Here is a 26,124-nt window from a genome sequence, read left to right as displayed (position 1 = left end):
GCAGTGGGAGGGATAGTGCCCCAATCTTCACACACCCCTACCTCCACATGGGGAGGTATAAAGGCTCTCAGCCACCCTCTCACGTACACTCTGCCACCATGAATCCTCTGCTGATCCTTGCCTTCCTGGGAGCTGCTGGTGAGTTGCAAGCACTGCCTCAGATTTCACCTACCTTCTTCTAACTGGAACAACTATTTGTTCTTACTATTTTGTATGATGATCAAAATCAACTTCTCTGTTCTTCCCTTCCTTATTCTTCTAATTTCACATATGACACTACTTTAAATCCCAATCAACCATTTGAGGGCATTGGTAGAAGAAACTGGACAGACGATGGTGGTTCATGGGAGGAAAAGTGTGTTGAGGTTAAGTCTCTGCAGTGTATAGGTCCTCCAGAGGGACCCTTCAATTTAGATAAACCTAGGAAAAATGAGAAAATCCTCATTTAACAGTATACCATTTGAAATTATGACTGATTGGCTTGCAGTATAGTCCGTGTGTGTAATTCTTAGGCTGAAATAGATTCCCTGTGTTCAAGCTAAGTCAAGCATCTTGAACATGAAAAGCTGAGAGAGCATATTAAACAGGCAGTGATGACAGAGGAAAGTAATAGCACTTGGTGGTGGGAAAATGTCATACCTACAACAATCTCATGGGAGCATTATCTACTAATATGTGTTTCTTGTGTCTTGTGACTCTGGAAGAGGTAAAACACTGAACCCTCCAGGATCCCTGAGCAGTTAGCTACACATATACATAAACTACCACTGGGAAGGGAAGAGCATCAGCTTGCACATGAAGTAATTCTACTGAGCGAGATCTAGCCAAGGGAAGGAGATCCACATGCCTCATATCCTGCTGATCACTTCTCTCCTGTCTCCATTCAGTTGCTTTCCCCACTGACGATGATGACAAGATCGTCGGGGGATACACCTGTCAGGAGAACTCTGTTCCCTACCAGGTGTCCCTGAACGCCGGCTACCACTTCTGTGGAGGCTCCCTCATCAATGACCAGTGGGTGGTGTCTGCTGCTCACTGCTTCAAGTCGTAAGTGATACACTCCAACTACAAACTCTCCTGGGTCCCCTGAAAGCTTAACCATACAGGGGAGGCTGAGGATATGGGTGAGAACATTGGGAACAATAATGGGAGAAGTTGCCTGTCTTAGGTAAGTCTGTATATGAGAATGAAGAGGCAAGTTAACTAGGAAAGTTAACACCAATAACCAAGAGATGATACATAGATGCGTGAAAATAAAAAAGGCATAAAGAATTGAGGTCTTAGGTGAGGCCATTATTGGGAAGGTAGGCAAGACACATATCTTTAAGAGTCATGCAATTTTGCTATCAACAAGATACTGAATCAGGGAGATAGGCTAGGCTTGACCCTCTGCAATGAGAAACTTTTCAGTCAGAAACTGGTAGCTGTGGGTTTGCTACTTCACTCCCTTAGAGGTATGCGGTTGGGCGGAGATGGGATCACTCTCTGATTCAAAGCATCTAAAAACAAGGTCAAAAATGAACCTCTTGGACCACACACTTCCATATACAGAATCACACTCACCTGCTCATTGTCACAAACTTGCAGGTCTGTGCAAATCTATAGTTGCTCCCTCACACAATCTGAATCTGGGGACCCCACTGAATGAACAGGGTAGAACCAAAAATTGTGATTTGAAAGTCTTTGGTACGTTGTTGTTATTGGTCAACATCCCTGGCATGTTTTTGTAGAAGTGAGAAGCCAAGGAAGACAAAGCAGAGAAAAGGTCGTTACTTTCCCTTATCACAGGGCGGAAAGAAGGGGCTGACACTTGCGTTAGATCTGTGCACAGAGAAGAAAATGCCTGCAGAGAGGCTACCTATCTCCTAGTCCATTAACCAGTTCAAAAACAGAGTACTTCAGACTTTGCACTTTGCTACCAGCACTCCTTATGCATAAAGGCCATACAATTTTCAAAGTCCAAGAGCAGCAGATTCTGATCAGGGAGGCCCTGGGACCAGTTCTCACTGTGCTTCCTCTCTGCAGCCGCATCCAGGTGCGTCTTGGAGAGCACAACATCAAGGTCCAGGAGGGCAATGAGCAGTTCATTGACTCTGTGAAGGTCATCCGCCACCCCCGCTATGACAGCTGGACCCTGGACAATGACATCATGCTGATCAAGCTCTCCTCCCCAGCAGTCCTCAGTTCCCGTGTATCTGCCATTGCCCTGCCCTCCTCCTGTGCCCCTGCTGGCACTCAGTGTCTCATCTCTGGCTGGGGCAACACCCTCAGCTCTGGAGGTGAGTGGGGGTCCTCAGAGCTTTATCCTTCTTCTTCCTTCTGTCCCCCCCAACAGATTATAGACCCACAGACCAGCAAGAATACAGTACAACCATTGCTTCCAACCTGTAAATGTTCTGATGTAACCAATTTATGTAGGATTATGCTCTGGGGACACATAAGGTACTGAATCTTAGTGAATTTATCTAAAGTCAGGTCACACAGAGCACTTCCATGAACTCCTCTTGGATGCAGTCACCATTATTTATTCTGGAAGCACCAGTTCATTATATCTTACTGGGGCATACTTGGCTTTCACCTGATTCTATCTATGTTATGTCTCTGGACTCTGGGTCATCCACCGTGTTCTTAATCTTCTCCTGTCCCCACAGTCAACAACCCTGAGCTGCTGCAGTGCCTGGATGCTCCCCTGCTGAGCCAGGCCCAGTGTGAGGCTTCCTACCCTGGACAGATCACTGAGAACATGGTGTGCGCTGGCTTCCTGGAGGGAGGCAAGGACTCCTGCCAGGTACTTACCCTTTTTCGGGGGTTACGTTGACCCTATTCTACTGAACACTCATAGGGATCTGAGTGTGGACCCCATATCTAGGACTGGTAGAGGAGGATGTTTAGCATGTCACCCGAAATGATGACAAGCTGCTCTGATGTTGTGTCATAATATGTGCAGAGAAAAGGCAACAAAGAGGAGGAGGCCCAGAGTTGAACAAAATGGAATCTCTAAGGTCCTACCATGAGACACACCTCTTCTTTCTTCTTTATAAATGTTCCTTCTAGGGCCAGAGAGCGGAAGGGCACTTGCCTTGCACGTAGCTAACCCAGGATGGACCTCAGTTCAATCCTTGGCATCCCATATGGTCCCCTAAGCCAGGAGCAATTTCTGAGTTTATAGCCAGGAGTAACCCCTGAGCATCACCAGATGTGGCCAAAACAAAACAAAAAAAAAAAAAACAAATGTTCCTTCTCTGTTCTTTTAGGGTGACTCTGGTGGCCCCGTGGTGTGCAATGGAGAGCTCCAGGGAGTTGTCTCCTGGGGCTATGGCTGTGCCCAGAAGAACAGGCCTGGAGTCTACACCCGGGTGTGCAACTTCGTGGACTGGATTGAACAGACCATGGCTGCCAACTAAAGTTTCCCCAGCACCCAAGTCATTATGCTAATAAAGTAAATCTGTCTCAATGCCTGTGCCTTTGCCTCTTTCCTTGAACTCAACTCTCCCACTGGACATACCTGCCAACTCCAGTTAGACAGCCACAAAGATGAGCAGAAAACCCAGTTCCCAAAGTATGCTCCATAAATGTGATATTGAGTAGCAGAGTGAGAGGAAAATCCAGAACAAAAGAAAGCAAACAGAGGGGAGGGAGAGGAAATATGTCAGAAACACTCTTTAAACTACAATGTCAATGCAGTTACAGACCAATGCCAATCCTTTATTTGTCCTGAATATATATATGTAGAACTTTATCATAGCTTCTGCATGTCTCCGTGTGTAAGAAATTAGTCTGCTGTCCTAACTCTGAGCTCGCTGCTCATTTCTCTCATACTTGGTTGGTAACTGATAGATGTTTTTCAGTTTATCTCTGCTTTTTTGTTTGTGTGTGTGAATAAAAATCAAAGGGAGTTACTAATAGAATGCCATAGACAATATTTTGGGGTGTGTGTGTGTGTGTGTGTGTGTGTGTGTGTGTGTGTGTGTGTGTGATACCTATTATTACTCAGTTCTTATTCCCTATCTCAGGGATCACTCCTGGTGAGCTCAGGGGACTATTTTTGGTGCCAGCGATCAAACCTTGGCTAGCCACTTGCAAGATAAGCACTGTACCATCCCTCTATTATCTCTCCATTCCCAGAAAACAAAATTTTACTATAACTTTTTTCATTCAACATCGATCAGGTTTATTCTCAAGTTCTTTTATAGCTATGGCAACTTAAAAATTTAAATTTAGGTATCATGATTTACAAAAGTAATAATGATTAATAAGGTGTCAGACATACAGTGTTCCAATACCACACACTTGGCCAAGTACTAGTATCTCCTGCTTCCATCCCACCACTACACCCCCCTTTTAAACCACTACTTTGTATACTACTTTATACACCACTAATACCTTTGTAAACCACCACTACTACCACCACTACACCCCCTTTGTAAAAGAGATCTATATGTCAATTCTTTGGTTCTTTTACCATTGGCCATTTATATGCCTTTTTTTTTTTTTTGTGATTTTTGGGTCACACCCGGCAGTGCTCAGGGGTTATTCCTGGCTCCAGGCTCAGAAATTGCTCCTGGCAGGCACGGGGGACCATATGGGACGCCGGGATTTGAACCGATGACTCCTGGCATGAAAGGCAAATGCCTTACCTCCATGCTATCTCTCCGGCCCCATTTTTATGCCTTTTCAATGTTTCTTTATATTCTATATATGTGAGAGAACATTTTATATTTGACCTTCTCCCTCTCATTGACTTTATTCAGTACAGTATTCTATTCACATAGCAGAAAATTGCATGATTTCATTTTCCTTACAGCCAAGTACTAATTTATTATGAATATATATCCACTCATCTGTTCTTGGGCACTTGGGTTGTTTCCATACTTTGATTATTGTGAATAATAATGAACACTAAAGGGCAAACATCTTTTCAAATGATGTTTTTGGGTTGATATCAAAAAAGTAGAATATTGCTAGGTCATATAGAATATCATTTTTAACTTAAAGAAATGGCTTTCAGTTTTCTATCACTACGATATTAACTGTGGGTTCATGGTAAATTATTCTGAGTGTACTGAGAAAAATTCTTCTATTCATATTTTTTGAGTATTTTATTGTGTTTGGTTTTTATGTAACACTAGTTGGTGGTCACAGCATCTTCATACTCAGAGATCACTCTTAGCAGGATTGAGGTGTCTATGTGGGGTAGGGGAATAAAACCAATGTTTGCAGTGTACAAGGAATATACCTTAACCACTATGCTATCTCTCTGGTCTTTTTTATCATTTTATATCATGAAAAAGTGTTGGATCTTGCCAAATGCTTCCTCTGTATTTATTGGTATGATTGCATGATTTTTAACTTTCCATGTATAAAGTGCTTTACATTCATTGACTTGCTTACATTAAACCATCTTTGCATCCATAAGGAACAATTTCACTGGCTCCTTTAACATATTGTTGGATTTGACTCACTAATACTTGTTGAGGATCTTTGCCTCTATATTCATCAGCAATATTGCTCTATATCATTATTTTTAATGATATCTCTATCTGCTTTTGCTATCAGAGTAAAACTGCAATAATAGAAATGAGGAATTTTCATGTTTCCTCCACTTTTAGAAGAGTCTAGGAAGGACAGAAAGTAGGTCCTTTTAGAAGATTTAGGAAAATTAACTAGTAAATCCCTCATCCTGAGCTTATATTTTGGGGAGGACTTTTGATTTCTGTTTTGGTTTCCTTGCTAGATATTGTTGTGTTCAGATATTCTGCTTCTTCTTGACTCAGTCTGGGGAGACTATAATGTTCCAAAAATATATCCATTTATCTTCGGTTCTCTGTTTCCATGACATAAAGTTTGTCATAGTAACCTGTTATGATGCTTGAATTTCTGTGGTACTTATAGTAATGTTTATTCTTCAATTTCTTACATGGTTAGAGTTTTCTCTTCATTCTTTGTGAGTCTAGATAATGGTTTGTTTATCTTGTTTTATTACTATTATTTTGAAAAACAGCTAATTATTTCATTGGTCTTTCATACATTTTTGGCTTTTATTTTGTTGATTTCTATGCCAAGTTGTATTATTTCCTTTGTTGTGCTTACTTTGGGCTCACTCTCTTAGTCTACTTCTAGTAATTTAAGCTGTTAAATTACATTATTATTTGGGCCATTCTCCTTTTCTAATAAACACTTTTATTGCTATAAACTTCCCTTTAAAAGTGAAATAGCTCTTACTGTGTCCCATATAATGCCTTTTATATACTATTTCATTTGTTTCCAAGATATTTTTTAATTATTTCCTTTACTTTCTCCTTGACTCATCGGCTGTTCAGAAATAAGTTGTTTAGTTTCAAGTGTTGAGTTTTCTCCACTTTTTGTGAATGATTAATCTTTACTTTTAAAACATTGCAGTTTGATAAAAATAGCTGATGCATTTCTACTTGATATGTGGAGATATATTATGTATCTCAGCATGTGGTTTGTATTTGAGAATTTACCAGATACCTTAGAAACAAATGTGTAATTATTTTGGGGAAGGAGGAAGCTACATATTTCAATTAAGATAATATCTTCCTTTAAGGTCAATTGATTTTATTTTTTTGCTTAGTTGATCCATCCAATAGTAAGAGGGGGGTATTAAAATCTCGTACTATTATTGTATTGCTGTTAACATCTTTCCTTAAGTCTATTTGTAATTGATTTATGAAATATGAGTGACAAATTTTGATAGTCCAATATTAGATACTTGTATATTTATGGTTTTATTAATGTTCAGAGCCCTTAATCTTCTATTTCTGTTCTTTATAATCCTTTTAAATTTGAAATCTGTTCTGGTATAAGTATGACTATCCTTGCTTTTAATAAACAATAGAGTTAGCATTATTTGATTGTTACTATGACACTAGGAAAGTCAAAGATCTTGCTTAGATAAATAATTGTAGGGAGTTGAGAGATAAAACATAAAGTAAGGTATTAGCTTTACATGTATCTGGATTTAATACTAGGCACTAAATATGGTCTATGTATATATTAGTGAATGGTTCCTGAGCACAGGGCTAAGTAAGTAAGTAAGTAAGTAAATAAGTAAGGCTAAGTACTAAGTCCTCAGTACTAGTGGCTGTTGCATAAAAACAAAAATTAATAATAAAACCAACAAAAAAGAAAATATATAAATTATTATAAACCAAAATACATTATGTGTAAACATTTGAGACTGTTTTATGGCTAAGAACTATAGTTTAGAAAGCTGTATATATCAGTATCAAAAAGGGATAGAATATACTTTGAAATTATCTGTAAATTTATGGACAACAACACTTCGAAAGAAAATAGTATAAAACCTATGAAAGTATAGTTTCTTATATTTATAATGTTTGTTGCAATGATTCATTATGCAAATGTACCCAAGCAGTAGATGATAGGCCAAGACAAGGCTCCTACTTTTCTCTCCTTACTTTTTTTCTTACTACTAACACTTTCTATTTTCTTTTGAAATGGTCTAATCACTTTAGACAGACTTCAGAAAGTTCACCCCAAACACACTAAGCTTCTAGCATTATAACATTACTCACATGAGTCCTGACAAGATGGACTCAGGAATTATCTAGTAAATTGTTACCACTAATTATCATAAGAATCAAAAGGGAAACAAAAATTAAAAGCGGTAGTACACCTTGCCTGTCCTAGTGATGCAAAAACTATGCTCTCCATTTCCACTTGCATAAAACCTTCTATATCTCTTGAATGTGCCTTCATTTAGCTCTACATAAAGAACAAGAAGATTCACATAATCCCTTATTTCCATTACTAGGTCCTAAGGTATAGTATTGCTTTTCTGTAATCTCTTCTGTGTCCCAAGACCATAGTTAATAGTCAGGTGGAACTTCTATGGCTGGATAGATAACTGGGAGCAGAGATGCATATGATCCTTTACCTGGGGGAAGAATGAATTGCTTTGTCCTGTTCTGGCTTCAATTGGAGAGGGCTCTAAATTTTCAAATAATAATAGTATTTCTGCACCCTTTGGGAAGTGACTCAAGTTCAAGGAACTATTGAATATCAGTAGAAATACTTATTTTATTTCCATGCTCAAACCAGAAGTAGTATTTCACAGAAATTTTATTTTAAAGTAGCTTGAATGAATGCTCCTCCCCTACATGACAAATGTCCAGAGATAAAGAAAGGTATTCAAACATGCTAATTTGGTCTTCTGTCTTCTTTGGGGTGCCTAATGTTATAGGGGGAGTATAACTGAATGTGCTTGTCTTAAAATGTTTGGCTTCTAGACTCACAGTTTGACACTTAATTTTTTTTAATGCACTCATACTTATCCTCCCAATCCTCTGCTCTTCATCTGAAAGGTTTCTAAGTCTGTGAACACTGTAACATCTTCCATGGAGAGTTTCCTATTTCTCTGTACCTCAGAGGTGGAAAATTTTTTTAGACCATCTTTCAGAGAAAAGGCTTCTTTGGACTATAAATTCATAGGGAAATTTCTATCTTATTTTGTACTGTCATGCATTTTGTATGTATGGTTATCACTTCCTGTTGGTATAATCATAACTTACTATAAGAAAGACTTTCTAGATTGTGACCTTAATATGAGTTAAAGTCTTCTAAAACTTTCAAGCTTGACTAAAATAATCACTTCCACAGTTAAGAGATACTCAATTTTTTCTTTAGCTTATCAACCAAATTAGTTTGTGTTATCTCTATATTTATGAAACTTGATGCAAGAAAAATAACTTAATATTTATATGCTGTATCTAGAAAGATGCTACATCAGAGTAAAGGTGTTTACTGTGCACCTTACCTGATGTACCTTATTCTTATCACCAGCACAACTGATGGACCCTGATTCACACCAGGAGAGATTCCTAAGCAGAAAGTCAAGAGTAAGTCCTGAGCATCATGAGATGCTCTATAGGTTTTTGAATTTGAGTTCTCTTGGTGACAATAATGATAACAATTTACACTTTTGGTCTATATATTATAGGACTAAAATGAACTTCAACTGGCTCCCCTACCTTATCAACAAAATGCCAAAGACTGTTCATCACTGTCTCTATGTCACATTAATTTGTCTCTTCTGTTCTCAATTAAAATGCCTGCCTCCATCACTTGGAAAGTTCAGATTCTAAGTCAAAGTCCAAGGATTTGTTATTATTCGATACTGTTCATTACGTTGCTATGTTCTTTATAGACCACAGATAAAAGGTGTCTTTTCATATTTATCTTTTCTCCAGTTTCTTCCATATTTCCTAATAAAAAGTTCTATACTATAGCTAATTAGACTGACTGATCTCAAATTCATTGGGAGTGGGCCACAATATTAATTTTCACTCCTCAACACCTGTACTGTATATTTTTAGTTTCTTCATTTTAGGTGAAAGGGCTTTTGATGACATTAGGAATTTTAGTCTTGTTTGCAAGACTGGTTAGATGATAATGAATTGCTTTAAAATTTTTCAGCCTTCTTTTTACCCATATTTAAAGCTGTCATGGTATTATCTATTGAAAATTATATTTTTCTGACTTGTGCTTCAAGCCTGAGTTCTCCCTTGAACATGTATCATGTTTACTTGTCTCTGTGTGTTTGCTTGCTTTCTCAAATTCCTGTTCTTTCTTAAACAAATATTCATTTTTCTCTCCTTTCTCCATCTTTCTAAATAAGTTTCATTTTAAAAAACTATCTTGAGGGCTGGAGAGATAGCACAGCAGTAGGGTGCCTGCCTTGCATGCAGCTGATCCAGGACAAATGGTGGTTTGAATTCCAGTATCCCATATGGTCCCCTGAGTCTGCCAGGAGTGACTTCTGAGAGCAGAGCCAGGAGTAACCCCTAAGCACAGCTGAGTGTAACCCAAAAATACAATAACAAAAATTATCTTGGGGGTTGGAGAGAGAGTATAGCAAATAGGTTTCTTTGCTTGCATGTGGCTAACCTAAATTCAACCCCAATTATCCCATATGGTCCCTGAGCTTCTTAGGAGGGATTCTGAGTAAGAACCAGACCAGGAGTAATCCCTGAGCACAGCTGGTTCTGGCCCCAAATTTAAAAAGAAACTATCTTGCTTCAAAAAAAGATCTTTTCATGCAAAACGATGGCACAGCGAGTAGGGCATTTGCCTTGCATGCAGTTGTCCCATGTTCAATCCCTGACATCCTATATAGCCTACCAAGCCTGACAGGAGTGATTTCTAAGCACAGAGAGGAGTAAACCCTGAACACTGCAGGGTATGGCCCAAAACAAACAAAAATATCTTTTCCTTAGGAATATTGAGTTGTCTGTGACAAATCTTTCGATTATTTATTCTTTTTGTTTGTTTGTTTGTTTTTGGGCCACACCCGGTGGGGCTCAGGAGTTACTGCTGGCTGTCTGCTCAGAAATAGCTCCTGGCAGGCCCAGGGGGCCATATGGGGCACCGGGATTCGAACCAACCAACTTTGGTCCTGGATTGGCTGCTTGCAAGGCAAATGCCGCTGTGCTATCTCTCCAGGCCCTCGATAATTTATTCTTATGTGGAAATCTAAGAAGGATAATTTGGAGGTTTAGTTAAATGTAGTTATTTTTCTCTAGATGCATGTAATATTCTATAGTTTCATTTACTCTTTAACCTCTTAATAATATGCCATATGGTATGGATGTAATAAATTTCACCCAATTCTTTGTGCCCTGTATAGTGGAATGTTCTGCCCTTTCCCAGATTAAGGAGCTCACAGCTATTCCTTCAAACAGGGGTTCATTTGTTTCTTTCAAAGTCTGAAATCCATAAAATGAGGATAATGTTCTATCATATTGAGCTCATACAATGTTGTCAAAATTAAAATTATATTGCTATTGCTAATCTAAATCAATAAAAATGTGGAGAAAATAAAATTTTCCCACCAGCAACTCAAAACTTTGTTTTGCCTCCAATTATTCCTCATCTGTGTGTTCTGTTGGCTTCCAAATACTTCTGTGTGTCCATCTAAGTTGTTTGGGTTTCCAACAGAGGAGTTAAGGACAAGGTTGATGAGACTGATGATCTTTAGAGGGTCTGAGGTCCTGAGAGCAGAAATCAGAGTAACAGCATCTAAGGAGTCCTGAGGACACTCTGTGGCAGGGGTCAGAGATAAGGAGATGCATTAGACAAATGGAGACTTGCTCCATCACTGAAAACAGAAGGATAAAAAGACAAATATATGCAAAAAAAAAAAAAAAGCTACATTATCCAAAATTTCCAAACTGTTCTGGGCACAAGGTAAAGGATCAATTGGAAATCAGGACAGCATTGTGACTACACTGGGAGAAAACCACATTGGAGGGTTGGGGAGGATGGACTCTCTCTGAGCAGCAGATACAAAGTTATAGCAGAGATCATTTATACTGGCTGGCTTTTTCTCATATGGAGTCCATACCACATTGTTCTATGGAATTGGAAAGTACACACCACTGATATTGGGACCGCTTTTCTCTGTTTTTCCAACTTCAGATTCAGTTGTCCTTGACCTTTGCCCTCAGGAGCAAACATGGAGGAACATTTAAAGGTCATGTTCCAAATGCAGCTGAGCTGATGCAAGATCTTGGGAAGGGGACACCTGCAGGTGTACTTGCAGTGGGAGGGGCAGTGCCTTCATCCTGACAGACCTCCACCTGGGAGGTATAAAAGCTCTCAGCCACCCTCTCACTTACACTCTGCCACCATGAATCCTCTGCTGATCCTCGCCTTCCTGGGAGCTGCTGGTGAGTTGCAAGCACTGCTTCAGACTTTACCTGTCTTCTCCTGAGAGCAACGTGTGTTCCACCATTATTGCTCTCTCTATAATTAGGCCTCTAGATGGTTCATCTTTCTCTTCTTGAAATTTCTTTTTTTGATGTTTTTTTTGGGGAGTCACACCCAGTGCTGCTCAGGGGTTACTCCTGGCTATGCATTCAAAAATTGCTCCTTACTTGGGGGACCATATGGGATGCTGAGGGATCAAACTGCAGTCCGTCCTAGGTCAGCTGTATGCAAGGCAAATGCCTTACTGCTGCACAACCACTCCAGCTCCTCTTCTTGAATTTCTTTAAATCTTTTACATTCTGAAATTTTTACAAATTTCAGAAAAATTGCTGGTTTAGTAGATAATACTGAAGAGGAAGTTTAAGAAATTAGATAAAAAAATATTCTTTATGGAATAAAGAGTGTGCTTGAAGCAAGTTTAGTTCTGAATCTCTGCTATGGATCAGTCCATTATATCTACGGTATTCTTCACTTAAGATACATATTAGAGGTTGAGAAAAATCCTCTTTATTGCATATTCATATTTTTAGTTATAAAAATTGTCTTTGCATGAATTCCTTAAGCTGAGTGCAGATTCCCAGTGTACAACCACATTTGTGAATCTGTGTATTAATGTTAGGATCCAGTAACATCTTACTGTTTAATGGGTGAGGGGCAGAATTACAGAAAGTTATCCCAAAGAAGAATATGGAGAAAGCCTAAGATTTATAGCAGATGGTCAAGCTAAGCCAAGTTTCCTTACCAAAGAGTAGAGAGAATAGTCAGTGAGGAAAGAGAAAAGCAATAGCATGAAGTGGTGAGAAGACTACACACATAAACTGAGTTGGTCCCTAAGGGTGTTTGTTGAAAAATGGTAATTAGGCAAATGCTATACTCAGTGCTCTGTAGGGTGTCAAGTCCCTACATACTTACACAGACTTCATCCAGAAACAAACTGAGACCAAAGGCAGAGCAGCTAACTTATTTATTTTTTGTGCATAGGAAGCAATTCTAAGGAGCAAAGAACTGGATCCATTGCCTCTGTATCCTGCTGATCACTTCTCTTCTTCTGTCTCTACTCAGTTGCTTTCCCCACTGACGATGATGACAAGATCGTCGGGGGATACACCTGTCAGGAGAACTCTGTTCCCTACCAGGTGTCCCTGAACGCCGGCTACCACTTCTGTGGAGGCTCCCTCATCAATGACCAGTGGGTGGTGTCTGCTGCTCACTGCTTCAAGTCGTAAGTGATGCACCCTAACTGCAACAATCTGGAACCCCTAAGTGCAGGACAGAGTTTAGATAGGATAGCTGATGAAATGAAGCTGCCATTTGTAGTCAAGTCTCTAGATCTTGGGTTAAAAAAGAGAGAAAATTGGGAAGATTTACATAAAACACCAAGGGGTAATACAGAAAAACAATGGATGTGAAATGAAATAGGAATGAAATATAAGGCCCAGAGTGAAAACAAGCAAGACTCACACCTTTGAGAGTCACATGTGGAAGACACTGACAATGTTCTGGTCAAGGCAATTGAGTCTTTCTAGTTCAATGATATCCTTCTCTGGGAAACTGGGAGCTGAGTAGCTGCTGCTTTGTGTTCCCCTTTGTTCCAAGAGGATAAAACAAGCAGAGTTGAGATCTCTCTTTGGTCCAAAGTAATGCAATCAGGACCACCAACTCACATACCCTCATAGGGTCAAAATCTCACCTATACATAGACATGCACTCAGTTCCACAGAGTCACAAGCTCCCATCATACACTTATCTGTGCATGATCACACATTTCTCTCCACAGGATCACACAGACACACATACAGATGCACACACACACACACACACACACACACACCTGCATTGTGGTAAAATGCTGAAAGGGTTATTTAGATATACTGTAGTTTCCCCCTTGTAATTGTTGAACCCTACTGAATAAACTATGTAGGACCATTAACTCTGTTTCTTTAAACGATATTACTGGAGTTGGGCCACTTGCTTCAGGGGTTCACTCCTACAGACAATGGAGTTAGGAATTAAAGGAAGACAACAAAGGTTACTGCTTTACCTTATTAGAGGAGGGAAGAGAAAGCTGATACTTGTAGCAGCACTTCTGTGCAGTTAGATCTGGAGGCACAAGAGAGCACAGAGAAATAGATACCTGCTGGGAAGGTCACATACTAAAAGCACTTCACTTCCAAGGTTCAGCAATATTCACTTGAGGAGCAAAGTCTCTCGGGCTCTCTGCTAGCTTTGACATAGTAGCTCCACACCATACCAGGGCTCTAGAAACAGCAGATCCTGGTCAGGGAGGCCTGAGAACAATTCTCACTGTGCTCCCTCTCTGCAGCCGCATCCAGGTGCGTCTTGGAGAGCACAACATCAAGGTCCAGGAGGGCAATGAGCAGTTCATTAACTCTGTGAAGGTCATCCGCCACCCCCGCTATGACAGCTGGACCCTGGACAATGACATCATGCTGATCAAGCTCTCCTCCCCAGCAGTCCTCAGTTCCCGTGTATCTGCCATTGCCCTGCCCTCCTCCTGTGCCCCTGCTGGCACTCAGTGTCTCATCTCTGGCTGGGGCAACACCCTCAGCTCTGGAGGTGAGTGGGGATCCTCAGACCTTTACCTCTTCCTTCTGTCCCCCACATGCTATAGAACCCACAGACCTGCAGTAATACAGTCATTATTTCCAACCTGTTAATGTCCTGATGTGCCCAATTTATGTAGAATTGTGCCCTAGAGACACATGAGGTACTGAATCTTAGTGAATTTACCCAAAGTCAGGTCACACAGAGCACTTCCATGATCTCCTCTTGGATGCTGTCACCATTATTTATTCTGGAAGCACCAGTTCATTATATCTTGCTGGGGCACACCTGGCTTTCACCTGATTCTATCTATGTTATATCTTGGGACTCTGGGTCATCCACCATGTTCTTAATCTCCTCCTGTCCTCCACAGTCAACAACCCTGAGCTGCTGCAGTGCCTGGATGCTCCCCTGCTGAGCCAGGCCCAGTGTGAGGCTTCCTACCCTGGACAGATCACTGAGAACATGGTGTGCGCTGGCTTCCTGGAGGGAGGCAAGGACTCCTGCCAGGTATTTATCTTACCTCTGTTGAGTTAACGCCCCCAGTTTAGTCTATTGCACACTCATTGTGAGCTGGTGGTCGACCCTAGTCTGGAGGGTTGTAGAAGTGGGTGCTGAGCATGTCCCATGAAGGGAGTACAAGCTATTAGTTTTGGCATGCCATCCTCTTATGTGAAGACAGAATTAACCACTATGAAAAGGAGTACCAGAGCTAAGCAGTGGACTCTTCAAGAATTTCACCGGGGCATATCTCCCTCTCACTTTATTAACTTGTCATCTTCCTCCCAGGGTGACTCTGGTGGCCCCGTGGTGTGCAATGGAGAGCTCCAGGGAGTTGTCTCCTGGGGCTATGGCTGTGCCCAGAAGAACAAGCCTGGAGTCTACACCCGGGTGTGCAACTTCGTGGACTGGATTGAGCAGACCATGGCTGCCAACTAAAGGCTCCTTGCAACTTCAATCACTGTACTAATAAAGGGACTGCCTCAATGCCTGTGTGTGTCCTCTTTCTTTGAACCCTCTTCTCCCTCTGTATATACAGTGTAGAGTATGCCAGACAGACTCTGGAAATAAGCAGGATACTCAGTCCACAAAGAATATTTCATGGAAAAAATGTTTAGCAGCGCAGGTGGATTGTTCAATACGGAGAAAATAGAAGAAAAGTGAGAGGGGTTATTTCTCATGGAAAGATTTCAGAAATATCATTACAACTATAAATTCAGTCTTTTAAGATAAACCTCAATTCTTTTTTCCCTGATTCCAAGTGGAAATTTCTTGCTTATGCAGGCTTTACTGTATTAGGAGTCAGCCTTTGATCCTTATTTTATTGAGCTCACCATGTACTATGTATTATTTTTTCTTTGAGTTCTGTTTGGGTATGTGCACATCACTTTAAGAAAATTACCAATATAAAAAAATCTTTGAAAACATAGAGGTTTTTTTGTTTAGTTTTAGTTTGAGTCTTGGGAAATTAAAGATCTTGCTAAAGAAATAACAGGAAACCTCAAAGCAATATGTCTAAGGAGTTTAGTTGGCTTTATGGCTAAGAAATTTAGTCCTGAAAGTTATTTGAAAAATGGCCAGAACATAATCTGAATTTCTGTGAGCTTTACAGGGATAGCTTCATTTAAACAAGAATTTAGGAGAGCACTTGATAATATTAGTTCTTATATTTTTATATGCTTGGTTGCACAAGCTAATAAAAAGCTAAAAAGACTCAAATACTGGATGCTGCAGAGACCTCACTCCTATCATGCTCTCTGTACTTTCTTCTCTGATTATTCACACCTCTACTTCCCTGACTGAGCTCTATTTCTACTCTGGAAAGAGCACTTAAAATACCAAACATAGGACTTGGTTTCCTGGTCTTACTGTTTCTCTCACATGGATCCTACCAGGGTCAATAGGATATGGGAATTTTCTATATTAGTAATTTACTAGCAGGAATTCTTTTAAACAAGGGGAGGCCCAACTTAAGAGCTTTAGCAATTTTTTTCTAGTGATGGCTGAGCTATCCTCTCCATTTCTAGTTGCAGTTACACCTCTGAGTTCCTGAGTTTGTCCTTTAATCCTGCCTATAAATTTCTGCAGAGACATCAAAATAAAAATTCAGGTCCCTCTTTTCCACACCCAGTCCTGAGAATTTCTACTGCCTTTTTTTTTTTAACTGTTCTATGTTGGTCAATGACCAAGTCAGGTGGAAGATGCAAAGAATAGATAAGATGGAAAATGGGGCAGACCTTCATGTGTAACAGTTGCCTTCCCAGGGTACAGCAAACAGTTCAGTCTTTCTTTGGCTTCCATGATGGAAATTTATAAATTCATAGATAACCATGCAATCTCTTAAGACATGGTTCTTGGGTTCCACAAATCATTAAAAATACTTATTTGGTGGTCGCTTCAGTAGCACATATACTAAAATTGGAACAATACAGAGAAGATTAGCATGACCCCTGAGCAAGGATGACACGTAAATTCATCAAGAGTTCCATATTTCAAAAAAATACTTATTTGTGCATCTTTGCTAAATTCTCATCAGGTATTTAACAGAGATTTTTTCCAAACTGATCTCTGCTAGTTTTCCCATTTGTGAAGTATATACAGAGGCAAAGAAGAGTATTCCAATTTAATGGTTGATGTGTTGGATCTCTGCCATCATTTTGCTACATAGTACTTTTGGAGAATTAGATTAACATTAAAAGAACTTTTTATAACATAGCCCTTTTTACTCAGTTCTTTTTAGCTCCTAAAAAAAGTCGTAGTGCTCCATCTTTACCCTCACAGAACATCAATTCTTCATCTCAATGGCTCCTATGTTTTGTGAACAATTCATATGGTCCTTAATAGGGAGAAGAGAGACCTTCTATATTTTTACATCTTGGTTCTCAGTAGTGGAGATTTTTTCTGCCTCCTATTCCTTAGAGACAGTACAATTCTTTCACATGCCAGATTTATGAAGTATTTTCATTTTTTATATTTTTCTTCTTTTATGTGGTCCTGAGAATCAAACTGGAGTTTCACAAATTAATGTATGTACTCTATTATTAAGCCACATCCCTAACACAAGGACATATTTTTTCTCATTAGAAGAAAAAGAAATTTGAATAGTACAAAGATATGAATAATGAAAACCTTAATAATATTTTCTACAATTGAAAATCTGAAGGGGTTTCTTTTTTTGGTTTATGATATGTGTCTCTTCTTTCCCCACTTATAATTTTTACATTTATGATCACTTTTACCTCTAGATGGTATTAGCACATAAAGTAAAAAAGTTTATCTATTCAGAGCTTTCTTGACTTTATTAAACAATTAACATGTCAGACAGTATTTAATCTAGCTAACAGATGACCGCCATGGCTGCATAAAATGCATTTTATGTTAGAAAGCTGTTGATACAAAATTATCTCAAAAAAAAAGAAATATTTTTTCACATAAAACCACCTTATTAAAGAAGAAGGTATGGAACCCTTATCTTCAGATTAATCTACTTGTGCTATTCCAAGAACTCCACATCTTTTTGTTTAAGATTACACTTTTGAAAGAAATGAACCTAAACTGAATGTAGATTGGGTATTAAGTCTGTGTGGAGGCTGGCTCAAGAGTGACTCTGGGGGCTGGAGAGATAGCATGGAGGTAAGGCCTTTGCCTTTCATGCAGAAGGACGGTGGTTCGAATCCCGGCATCCCATATGGTCCCCAAGCCTGCCAGGGGCTATTTCTGAGCTTAGAGCCAGGAGTAACCCCTGAGCGCTGCTGGGTGTGACCCAAAAACCAAACCAAACCAACCAAACAAACAAACAAAAACAGTGACTCTGTTTTTGAGTCGATCTTCTCTCTTTTTTACTACTTTCCCTCTCTTTATTAGATTGTAAGAATGATTAAGGATTTTTATCATAGTTTAAGTTATCAACACTTCCTCCACACCCAACCCTTGCATATACCACTTCACAAAGTTCTGATCTGTGTGGTGTTCACAGGGTATTTATATCACGTACTTTAAATTTTCCCTCCTACATCTTTTTTAAGACTCTGGCATCAGAAGATTTTTTTGGTTGGTGGTCAGTAATTAGAAACGTTTATTCAAAACTTCTGAAAGAATACAATGCTCCAGGAGAGTTATTAAAATAAAAATCCTAATAATTCTCAATCTTTGAACTAACATTGTAGCCAGGATCAAGCCAAACCTGTAAGACCTCACTATACATCAATGGATAGCAGCCACTTCCCTTTCCTGTTGACTTGGCTTCAGGTATCCATTGCCTGCACAGGACGACCAATACTAGGTGGCATCTTATATAACTGCAAAATATGTACCCAAGGTTTAATCCTCTAGAGTATGGCTATTATCTGGGTAATATAGGGTTTATTCCAAATCAGGTGGTGTGAAAAAATTGAAAATGCTAGTTTGTAGAGTCACCAGGATATTTGAGAAAACAACTTCAGAATCCTCTCTAATTTATAGAACTATAGAGAACTTCAGATAATAGAATAAAAAATTAGGATCTAATTCTACACACACCGTTATTTCTCTATGATTATTCTTATTTCTATTAAAGAGAATCAGTAGAATTCATTGTTGGCAAAGTAAGTAGAGATTCAACACACTTGTTCTCACACTAAAGTATAGTAAGATTAACCTATATATATTCCTTGGTCTGCTTGTCACTTAAATTTTAGCTGTAATATCCACAAAAGAAAAAATAATTTTACTACCACAGCATTAAGTATACTTGAAATTTTAATTTTAATGCTTAACAATGATAAATTTGGCTAAATAAAAAATAATGATTCTCTGTAGCACTCTGCTTATGTAGGAACATTTTTGCAGTGGCAACAAATTTGTTAAAAGTGAATTTGAAAAAAATAGTAATATCAAGAAGCAGATATTAACATGTCCCCATTTGTTCCTACTTGTCTTGTGCTTTCAGACAGTCAGCAAAATTTAAGGAAGAAAAGCACAAAACAACATTCTTCATAACCAGAATGTGACTCAAGGATAGAGCATCTTTATGGCTCCATTTTTTGGCAACACCTCTCTCTCTCTCTCTCTCTCTCTCTCTCTCTCTCTCTCTCTCTCTCTCTCTCTCTCTCTCTCTCTCTCTCTCTCTCTCTCTCTCTAGCATGCCAGATTACATGATGTTCTCAAAGTCCATCCTCTTATCCTGAAACCCACTTTAATTCTTTCAAAAAATAGAATAGATAGAAGTTTCTTTACCTCCTTTAACTTGAAAAGAAGGATGTGGTGGTATTCCATTGTATTCTGGGCTATAATAAAAATCTTTTTATTTCTTGCAAACCCAGTGTGATAATTTTTGACTTTCTATTGAATACTTTGCAGTTACATAGATAAACTAGGCAGCATGTCCACATATTTGCTTCATATTCACCAAGTGTCCACATTTCTGCTCTATTTTTTGGTGTGTATTTGGGAAATTCACCAGCAGTGTTTGAGAGCTACTCCTGAGTCAGTGCTAAAAAGTAGCCCTGCCTCACATAAAACGAGTGTTCAGCTCTTTGCGTATCTATCCAGTGCTGACTTTCAGTTTTATCTCCTAAGCGGAGGTGTGCATCGTTTCTCGAGTTACTGCAACAATTCTGGAGGGACCAAGTACACAGAAAAAGTAAATTTTCTATCTTTGTCTACAAAAGTATAATTTATCAAATTTCTGTATCTCAAACTTAGAATAGGTCTAATTTTAGCTCAGTTTTATAACAATTAAAGTGACGAGAGCCCTATATTCTAGGGTGCTTACTCTATGTGAATTCAATTGAAGATGGTGCACTATTTCAAAAACATTTTAAAATTAATTTTATAATTATAAAGGACCAAAAAAAAGACTAATGATAAGTCTGTAAATATGGGTCCAAGAATGAAATACATCAGAGCACACACCAGGCCCTGAGTTATGTCTCTAATTTCTTGTGGTCCCTGAGTGTCGAATACTATTGGGCTGAACAGTTAAGCTGCATCACAACATTGAGTGTTATCAGGAATGTACCCAGGACACTCCAACTCCACTGGGTTCTGTCCCTATTAAAATATAAGAATACTCTATGTAAAATATAAGATGAAAATTCAGAACAAATATACCCAGCCCAATTATATTAGCACCTTTCTTTTTTTATAACTGAAAGACAAATCTGAGAAGTTCCAAAATCCCTTGATTCAGTTATTTTGTTTTTTATTCTTTTTATTCTTTTTTTTGGGGGGGGTTTGATTTTTAGGCCACACCTAAAGGGTTACTCCTGGCTACGCGCTCAGAAATTGCTCCTAGATCCGGGGACCATATGGGACACAGGGGTTAGTGTGTGCAAGGCAGATGCCTTATTGCTTGCACCACTGCTCCAGCCCCTTGATTTAGTTTTGAGGTAGGTTAGTTTTCATTTACAACATGAACTGGGGGGGGTGGCAGAGAGAGAGAACAGCAGTAGGACATTTGCCTTGTACGTAGCCAATCCAGAACAGACAATGGTTTAAATTCCGGCATCCCATATGGTCCCCCTATCCTGCCAGGAGCGATTTCTGAGCCCAGAGACAGGAGTAACCCCTGAGCACCGCTGGATGTGACACTAAACCTAACCCCATCCCCCCAAAAAATCCCTGAACTTGGGAAGTTAGCAAAAAAAAATAACAAAGGGCATTGGATACCTGATTAATTGCCATTATGAAATAATTCTTAGTCATTAAATTAATTAAAGTGGCAATGGATTATTTAAAAAACCAAATAGAATCTTAAATGATTCTAAATTTGGCTCCTAAAATTTATATGAAGCACATAAATTAAATTTTATAAGAATGGTATCTTTGCTTTCTTAGGTAGGTATTTAAAGATAAAGAAATATGCAGAAAGGGGAAGCTGTTGAAATCTACTGGAACTCAAATGCCAGCACCCCTATCTGCCTGTCTTCTGTGCTGTGCTTTATTTTCAGCCTGATTTCATCCTGTGTGTGGCTCATTTGAGGATGGCTCACCTTCTCTGGAGCCTTCCCTGGAGATGAGTTTACAAGCCCAGAAAGGGGAAGCCACTGAACTCTGCTGGAAATCAGATGCCAGCACCCCTATCTGCCTGTCTTCTTGCTGTGCTCCATTTTTGGCCTGATTTCATCCTATGTGTGGCTCATCTGAGGACAGCTCGCCTTCCCTAGAGCCTTCCCTGGAGTTGAGTTTACAAGCCCAGAAAGGGTGGAGCCAGAGGAGCACGGCCCTTCTTCCCGGCTGTGCACATCATTTAACCAATGAATACAACCACAACACGTAAAAAAAACCCCACAATACAAGTGTGACAATGGGGAAACAATGCAGGCCAGCGCCAGGCATAGAGAGTGACGATGACAACTCTGATGACTTGAACATGACCAACCAAGTAGTCAGTCTCTCAGATAAGTTTAGTCGCAATATGGAAGATGTTCAAAGAACTCAAAGAAAGTAAGAAGAGAACACTAATAAGAATCAAGAGAATATGAAGATAGAAATCAGAAAACTCCAAACTGAAATTTCAGGTCAAATAACAGGTCTGAAGAACTCAGTAGATAAATTGAAGAAAAACATGGTTGAGCTTTCCCACAGGTTAACAGCAGCTGAGGATAGAAGTAGTACACTGGAAGATGAGTTGAATAACAATTCCATACAGCAGAAGAAATTGGAAAAAAGCCTTAAAGCAAATGATCAAACAATGGAAAAATTACTCAAAGAATGGGAACAGATGAAAATAGAAGTCTAAGATAAGCTCAACAGAAACAACGTAAGAATCATTGGAATCCCAGAAACCCAGGAAGAAAATCTCCAGGAAGAATCAATGGTCAAGAACATCATTAAAGAGAAACTACCAGAGCTAATGAATACATGCAATCAAATCCTGCATGCCCGAAGAGTACCAACTAAAAGAGACCCCAGAAAAAACACCCCAAGACACATCATAGTCACAATGACGAATCCAACAGATAGAGACAAAATTCTGAAAGCAAGATCAAAAAGAGAAATTACATTCAAGGGAACATTCTTGAGACTTACTGCAGACTTGTCACCAGAAACACTCAAGGCCAGAAGGCAGTGGTGGGACATAGTGACAAAACTCAATGAAATAAATGCTTCGCCTAGAATACTGCACCCAGCAAAACTCACTTTCAGGTTTGAAGGAACAATACATGGTTTCACAGACAAATAATAGCTCAGAAACTTTACAGACTCAAAACCATTCTTAAAAGAAAAACTGAATGACCTACTTTAAGAGAAGACTGACCAACAGACACAGCAAACTTTGATATAAAGATGGCACTAACTCCCAGAACAATTCTTTCTCTCAATGTCAATGAACTAAATGCACCAGTTAAGAGACACAGAGTGGCTAAATGTATCAAAAAACTCAATCCAACCTTCTGCTGCCTACAAGAAATGCACCTGAATAGTCAGAACAAAAGTAGACTCAAAATAAAAGGCTGGAGGAAAATCATCCAAGCAAATGACACCCATAAAAAAGTGGGAGTGGCCATACTAATATTAGATGATGAAAACTTTATTCTTAGGAAAATTGTAAGGGACAAAGATGGAGATTTTGTATTAATCAAGGGATACGTACAGCAGGAAGAAATCACTCTCCTAAACATATATGCACTGAATGAGGGGCCAGCAAAATATTTAATAAAATTGTTGACAAATCTAAAAAGTAATATCAATAAAAATACAATAATTATGGGAGACCTCAACACGGCATTGTCAACACTTGAGAGGTAAACCAGACTGAAACCCAACAAGAATATACTAGACCTGAAAAGAGAAATGGAAGATAGAGGCCTAGTAGATATATACAGGACACTCCACCCCCAGAAGCCTGGATACACATTCTTCTCTAATATACATGGGACATTCTCCAGGATAGACTACATGCTAGCACATAAAACATACCTCCATAATATCAAGAGGATAGAAATTTTGCAGGCTACCTTCGCTGACCACAAGGCCCTGAAATTATAGGTAAACTACAAAGGGACACAGAAGAAAAACTTTACTACCTGGAAGTTAAACAGCCTAAAACTGAATAACCAGTGGGTCCGAGATGAAATCAAGGAGGAAATCAAGACCTTCCTAGAAACAAATGACAATGGAGACACAAACTATCAGAACCTATGGGACACAGCAAAAGCAGTAATGAGAGGAAAATGTATAGCTTTGCAAGCACACATCAAGAAAGAGGAAGGGGCATACCTGAATAGCTTAATGACGCAGCTCATAGAATTAGAAAGTACTCAACAAAAGGACCCAAAATAGGGAGACAGAAGAAAATAACAAAGCTGAGAGCAGAAATCAATGAAGTGCAAACCCGAAAAACAATCCAAAAGATCAACCAAAGCAAAAGTTGGTTCTTTGAAAAATTAAACAAGATTGATAGACCACTGGCAAAACAAAGAAAGAGAGAGAAACTTGATAACACATATTAGGAATGAAAAAGGAGAGATCACTACTGATAAGGTTGAGATCCAAAAGGTAATCAGAAACTATTTTGACAAACTCTATGCCACTAAAATTAAAACCTGGAAGAAATGGATAAATTTTTGGACTCTTAAAATATTCCACGGTTGAATGAAGAGGATGTAGCATATCTAAACATACCCATCACTATTGAGGAAATTAAAACAGTAATCAAATGTCTGCCCAAAAACAAAAGTCCAGGCCCAGATGGATTTAATAATGAATTCTTATAAACCTTTCAAGAGGAACTTCTACCAATCCTGGCAAGACTCTTTCATGAAATCAAAAAAAACAGAAACACTTCCAAATAGCCTTTATGAAGCCAACATCACCTTGATACCTAAACCATACAGAGATGCTACGAAAAAAGAAAATTACAGACAAATATTGTTGATGAATACAGATGCAAAGATCCTCAACAAAATCCTGGCAAATAGGATTCAATGCCTCATTAAGAAGATCATCCACTATGATCAAGTAGGTTTCATCCCAGGAATGCAAGGATGGCTTAACATCCATAAATCTATCAACATCATACACAACATCAACAACAAGAAAAATAAAAACCACATGATCATATCAATAGGTGCAGAGAAAGCATTTGATAAGGTCCAACACCCATTCTTGATCAAAACTCTCAGCAAGAAGGGAATGGAAGGAACCTTTCTCAATATAGTTAAGGCCATCTACCACAAGCCAGTGGCAAATATTATCCTCAAAGGAGAAAAACTAAAAGCCTTCCCTCTATTGCAAGCAGCCGATCCAGGACCAAAGGTGGTTGGTTTGAATCCCGGTGTCCCATATGGTCCCCTGTGCCTGCCAGGAGCTATTTCTGAGCAGACAGCCAGGAGTAACTTCTGAGCACTGCCGGGTGTGGCCCAAAAAAAAAAAAAAAAAAAAAAAGCCTTCCCTCTAAATTCTGGCACAAGACAAGGCTGTCCTCTCTCACCACTCCTATTCAACATAGCACTGGAAGTACTTGCTATAGCGATTAGGCAAGAAAAAGATATCAAGGGAATCCAGATAGGAAAGGAAGAAGTAAAGCTCTCACTGTTTGCAGAATGGTCTCACTCATCTATGGGTTTTAAAAAAATAAAAGACATTCTTTTTTTAAAAACAACTTTATTACATACATGATTGTGTTTGGGTTTCAGTCATGTAAAGAACACCACCCATCACCAGTGCAACATTCCCATCACCAATGTCCCAATTCTCCCTCCTCCCCACCCAACCCTGGCCTGTACTCTAGACAGGCTTTCTATTTCCCTAGTACATTCTCATTATTAGGATAGTTCAAAAAGTAGTTATTTCTCTAACTAAACTCATCCCTGTTTGTGGTTAGCTTCATGAGGTGAGCTGTAACTTCCAGCTCTTTTCATTTCATGTCTGAAAGTTGTTATTGCAAGAATGTCTTTCATTTTTCTTAAAACCCATAGATGAGTGAGTACATTCTACGTCATTCTCTGTCTCTCTGAATTATTTCACTCAGCATAATAGATTCCATGTACATCCAAGTATAGGAAAACTTCATGACTTCATCTCTCCTGACAGCTGCATAATATTCCATTGTGTATATGTACCACAGTTTCTTTAGCCATTCATCTGTTGAAGGGTATCTTGGCTGTTTCCAGAATCTTGCTATGGTAAATATTGCTGCAATGATTATAGGAGTAAGGAAGGGATTTTTGTATTGTATTTTAGTGTTCCTAGGGTATATTCCTAGGACTGGTATAGCTGGTCGTATGGGATCTCGATTTCCAGTTTTTGGAGGAATCTCCATATTGCTTTCCATAAAGGTTGAACTAGATGGCATTCCCACCAGCAGTGGATAAGAGTTTCTTTCTCTCCACATCTCCGCCAACACTGCTTGTTCTCATTCTTTGTGATGTGTGCCAATCGCTGGGGTGTGAAGTGGTACCTCATAGTTGTTTTGATTTGCATCTCCCTGATGATTAATGATGTGGAGCATTTTTTCATGTATCTTTTGGCCATTTGTATTTCTTCTTTGTCAAAGTGTCTATCCATTTCTTCTCCCTATTTTTTGATGGGATTAGATGTTTTTTCTTATAAATTTCTGTCAGTGCCTTGTATATTTTGGAGATTAGCCCCTTGTCTGATGGGTATTGGGTGAATAGTTTCTCCCACTCAGTGGGTGGCTCTTGTATCCTGGGCACTATTTCATTTGAGGTGCAGAAGCTTCTCAGTTTAATATATTCCCATCTGTTAATCTCTGCTTTCACTTGCTTGGAGAGTGCAGTTTCCTCTTTGAAGATGCCTTTAATCTCAATGTCCTGGAGTGTTTTTACCTACGTGTTGTTCTATGATTCTTATGGTTTCAGGCCT

At 39.1% G+C, this 26,124-nt stretch overlaps 2 protein-coding genes, 1 non-coding gene and 1 gene segment (V, D, J or C); 3 read left to right on the top strand and 1 right to left on the bottom strand.

The window, feature by feature from the left end:
* LOC126012093 (T-cell receptor beta-1 chain C region-like) overlaps nucleotides 1-26,124 on the bottom strand; it is an 85,871-nt gene that overhangs the window by 25,514 nt on the left and 34,233 nt on the right.
* Nucleotides 99-3,404, top strand: LOC126011742 (anionic trypsin-like). The gene is made up of 5 exons (XM_049775550.1): nucleotides 99-138; nucleotides 888-1,047; nucleotides 2,026-2,279; nucleotides 2,652-2,788; nucleotides 3,255-3,404. The coding sequence occupies exons 1-5, from the start codon at nucleotides 99-101 to the stop codon at nucleotides 3,402-3,404; spliced, it is 741 nt and encodes a 246-aa protein (XP_049631507.1).
* Nucleotides 11,672-15,255, top strand: LOC126011686 (anionic trypsin). 2 transcript variants are annotated; one of them, XM_049775505.1, is made up of 5 exons: nucleotides 11,672-11,711; nucleotides 12,814-12,973; nucleotides 14,075-14,328; nucleotides 14,690-14,826; nucleotides 15,106-15,255. In XM_049775505.1, exons 1-5 carry the CDS (start codon nucleotides 11,672-11,674, stop codon nucleotides 15,253-15,255), a joined length of 741 nt encoding a protein of 246 aa, XP_049631462.1. The 2 variants fall into 2 exon arrangements, with proteins under 2 accessions (XP_049631462.1, XP_049631456.1); XM_049775499.1 differs by having other exon boundaries at nucleotides 14,006-14,328.
* On the top strand, nucleotides 16,705-16,811 carry LOC126027081 (U6 spliceosomal RNA). The gene has a single exon (XR_007502197.1). It is a non-coding gene; the product is annotated as a U6 spliceosomal RNA (small nuclear RNA).

Source organism: Suncus etruscus, chromosome 1 (assembly GCF_024139225.1).
Source record: "Suncus etruscus isolate mSunEtr1 chromosome 1, mSunEtr1.pri.cur, whole genome shotgun sequence".
In the NCBI taxonomy this organism is placed as follows: Eukaryota; Metazoa; Chordata; class Mammalia; order Eulipotyphla; family Soricidae; genus Suncus; species Suncus etruscus.
The sequence above is the reverse complement of the archived record's forward strand: the minus strand, read 5'-3'. Positions and strand labels throughout refer to the sequence as shown.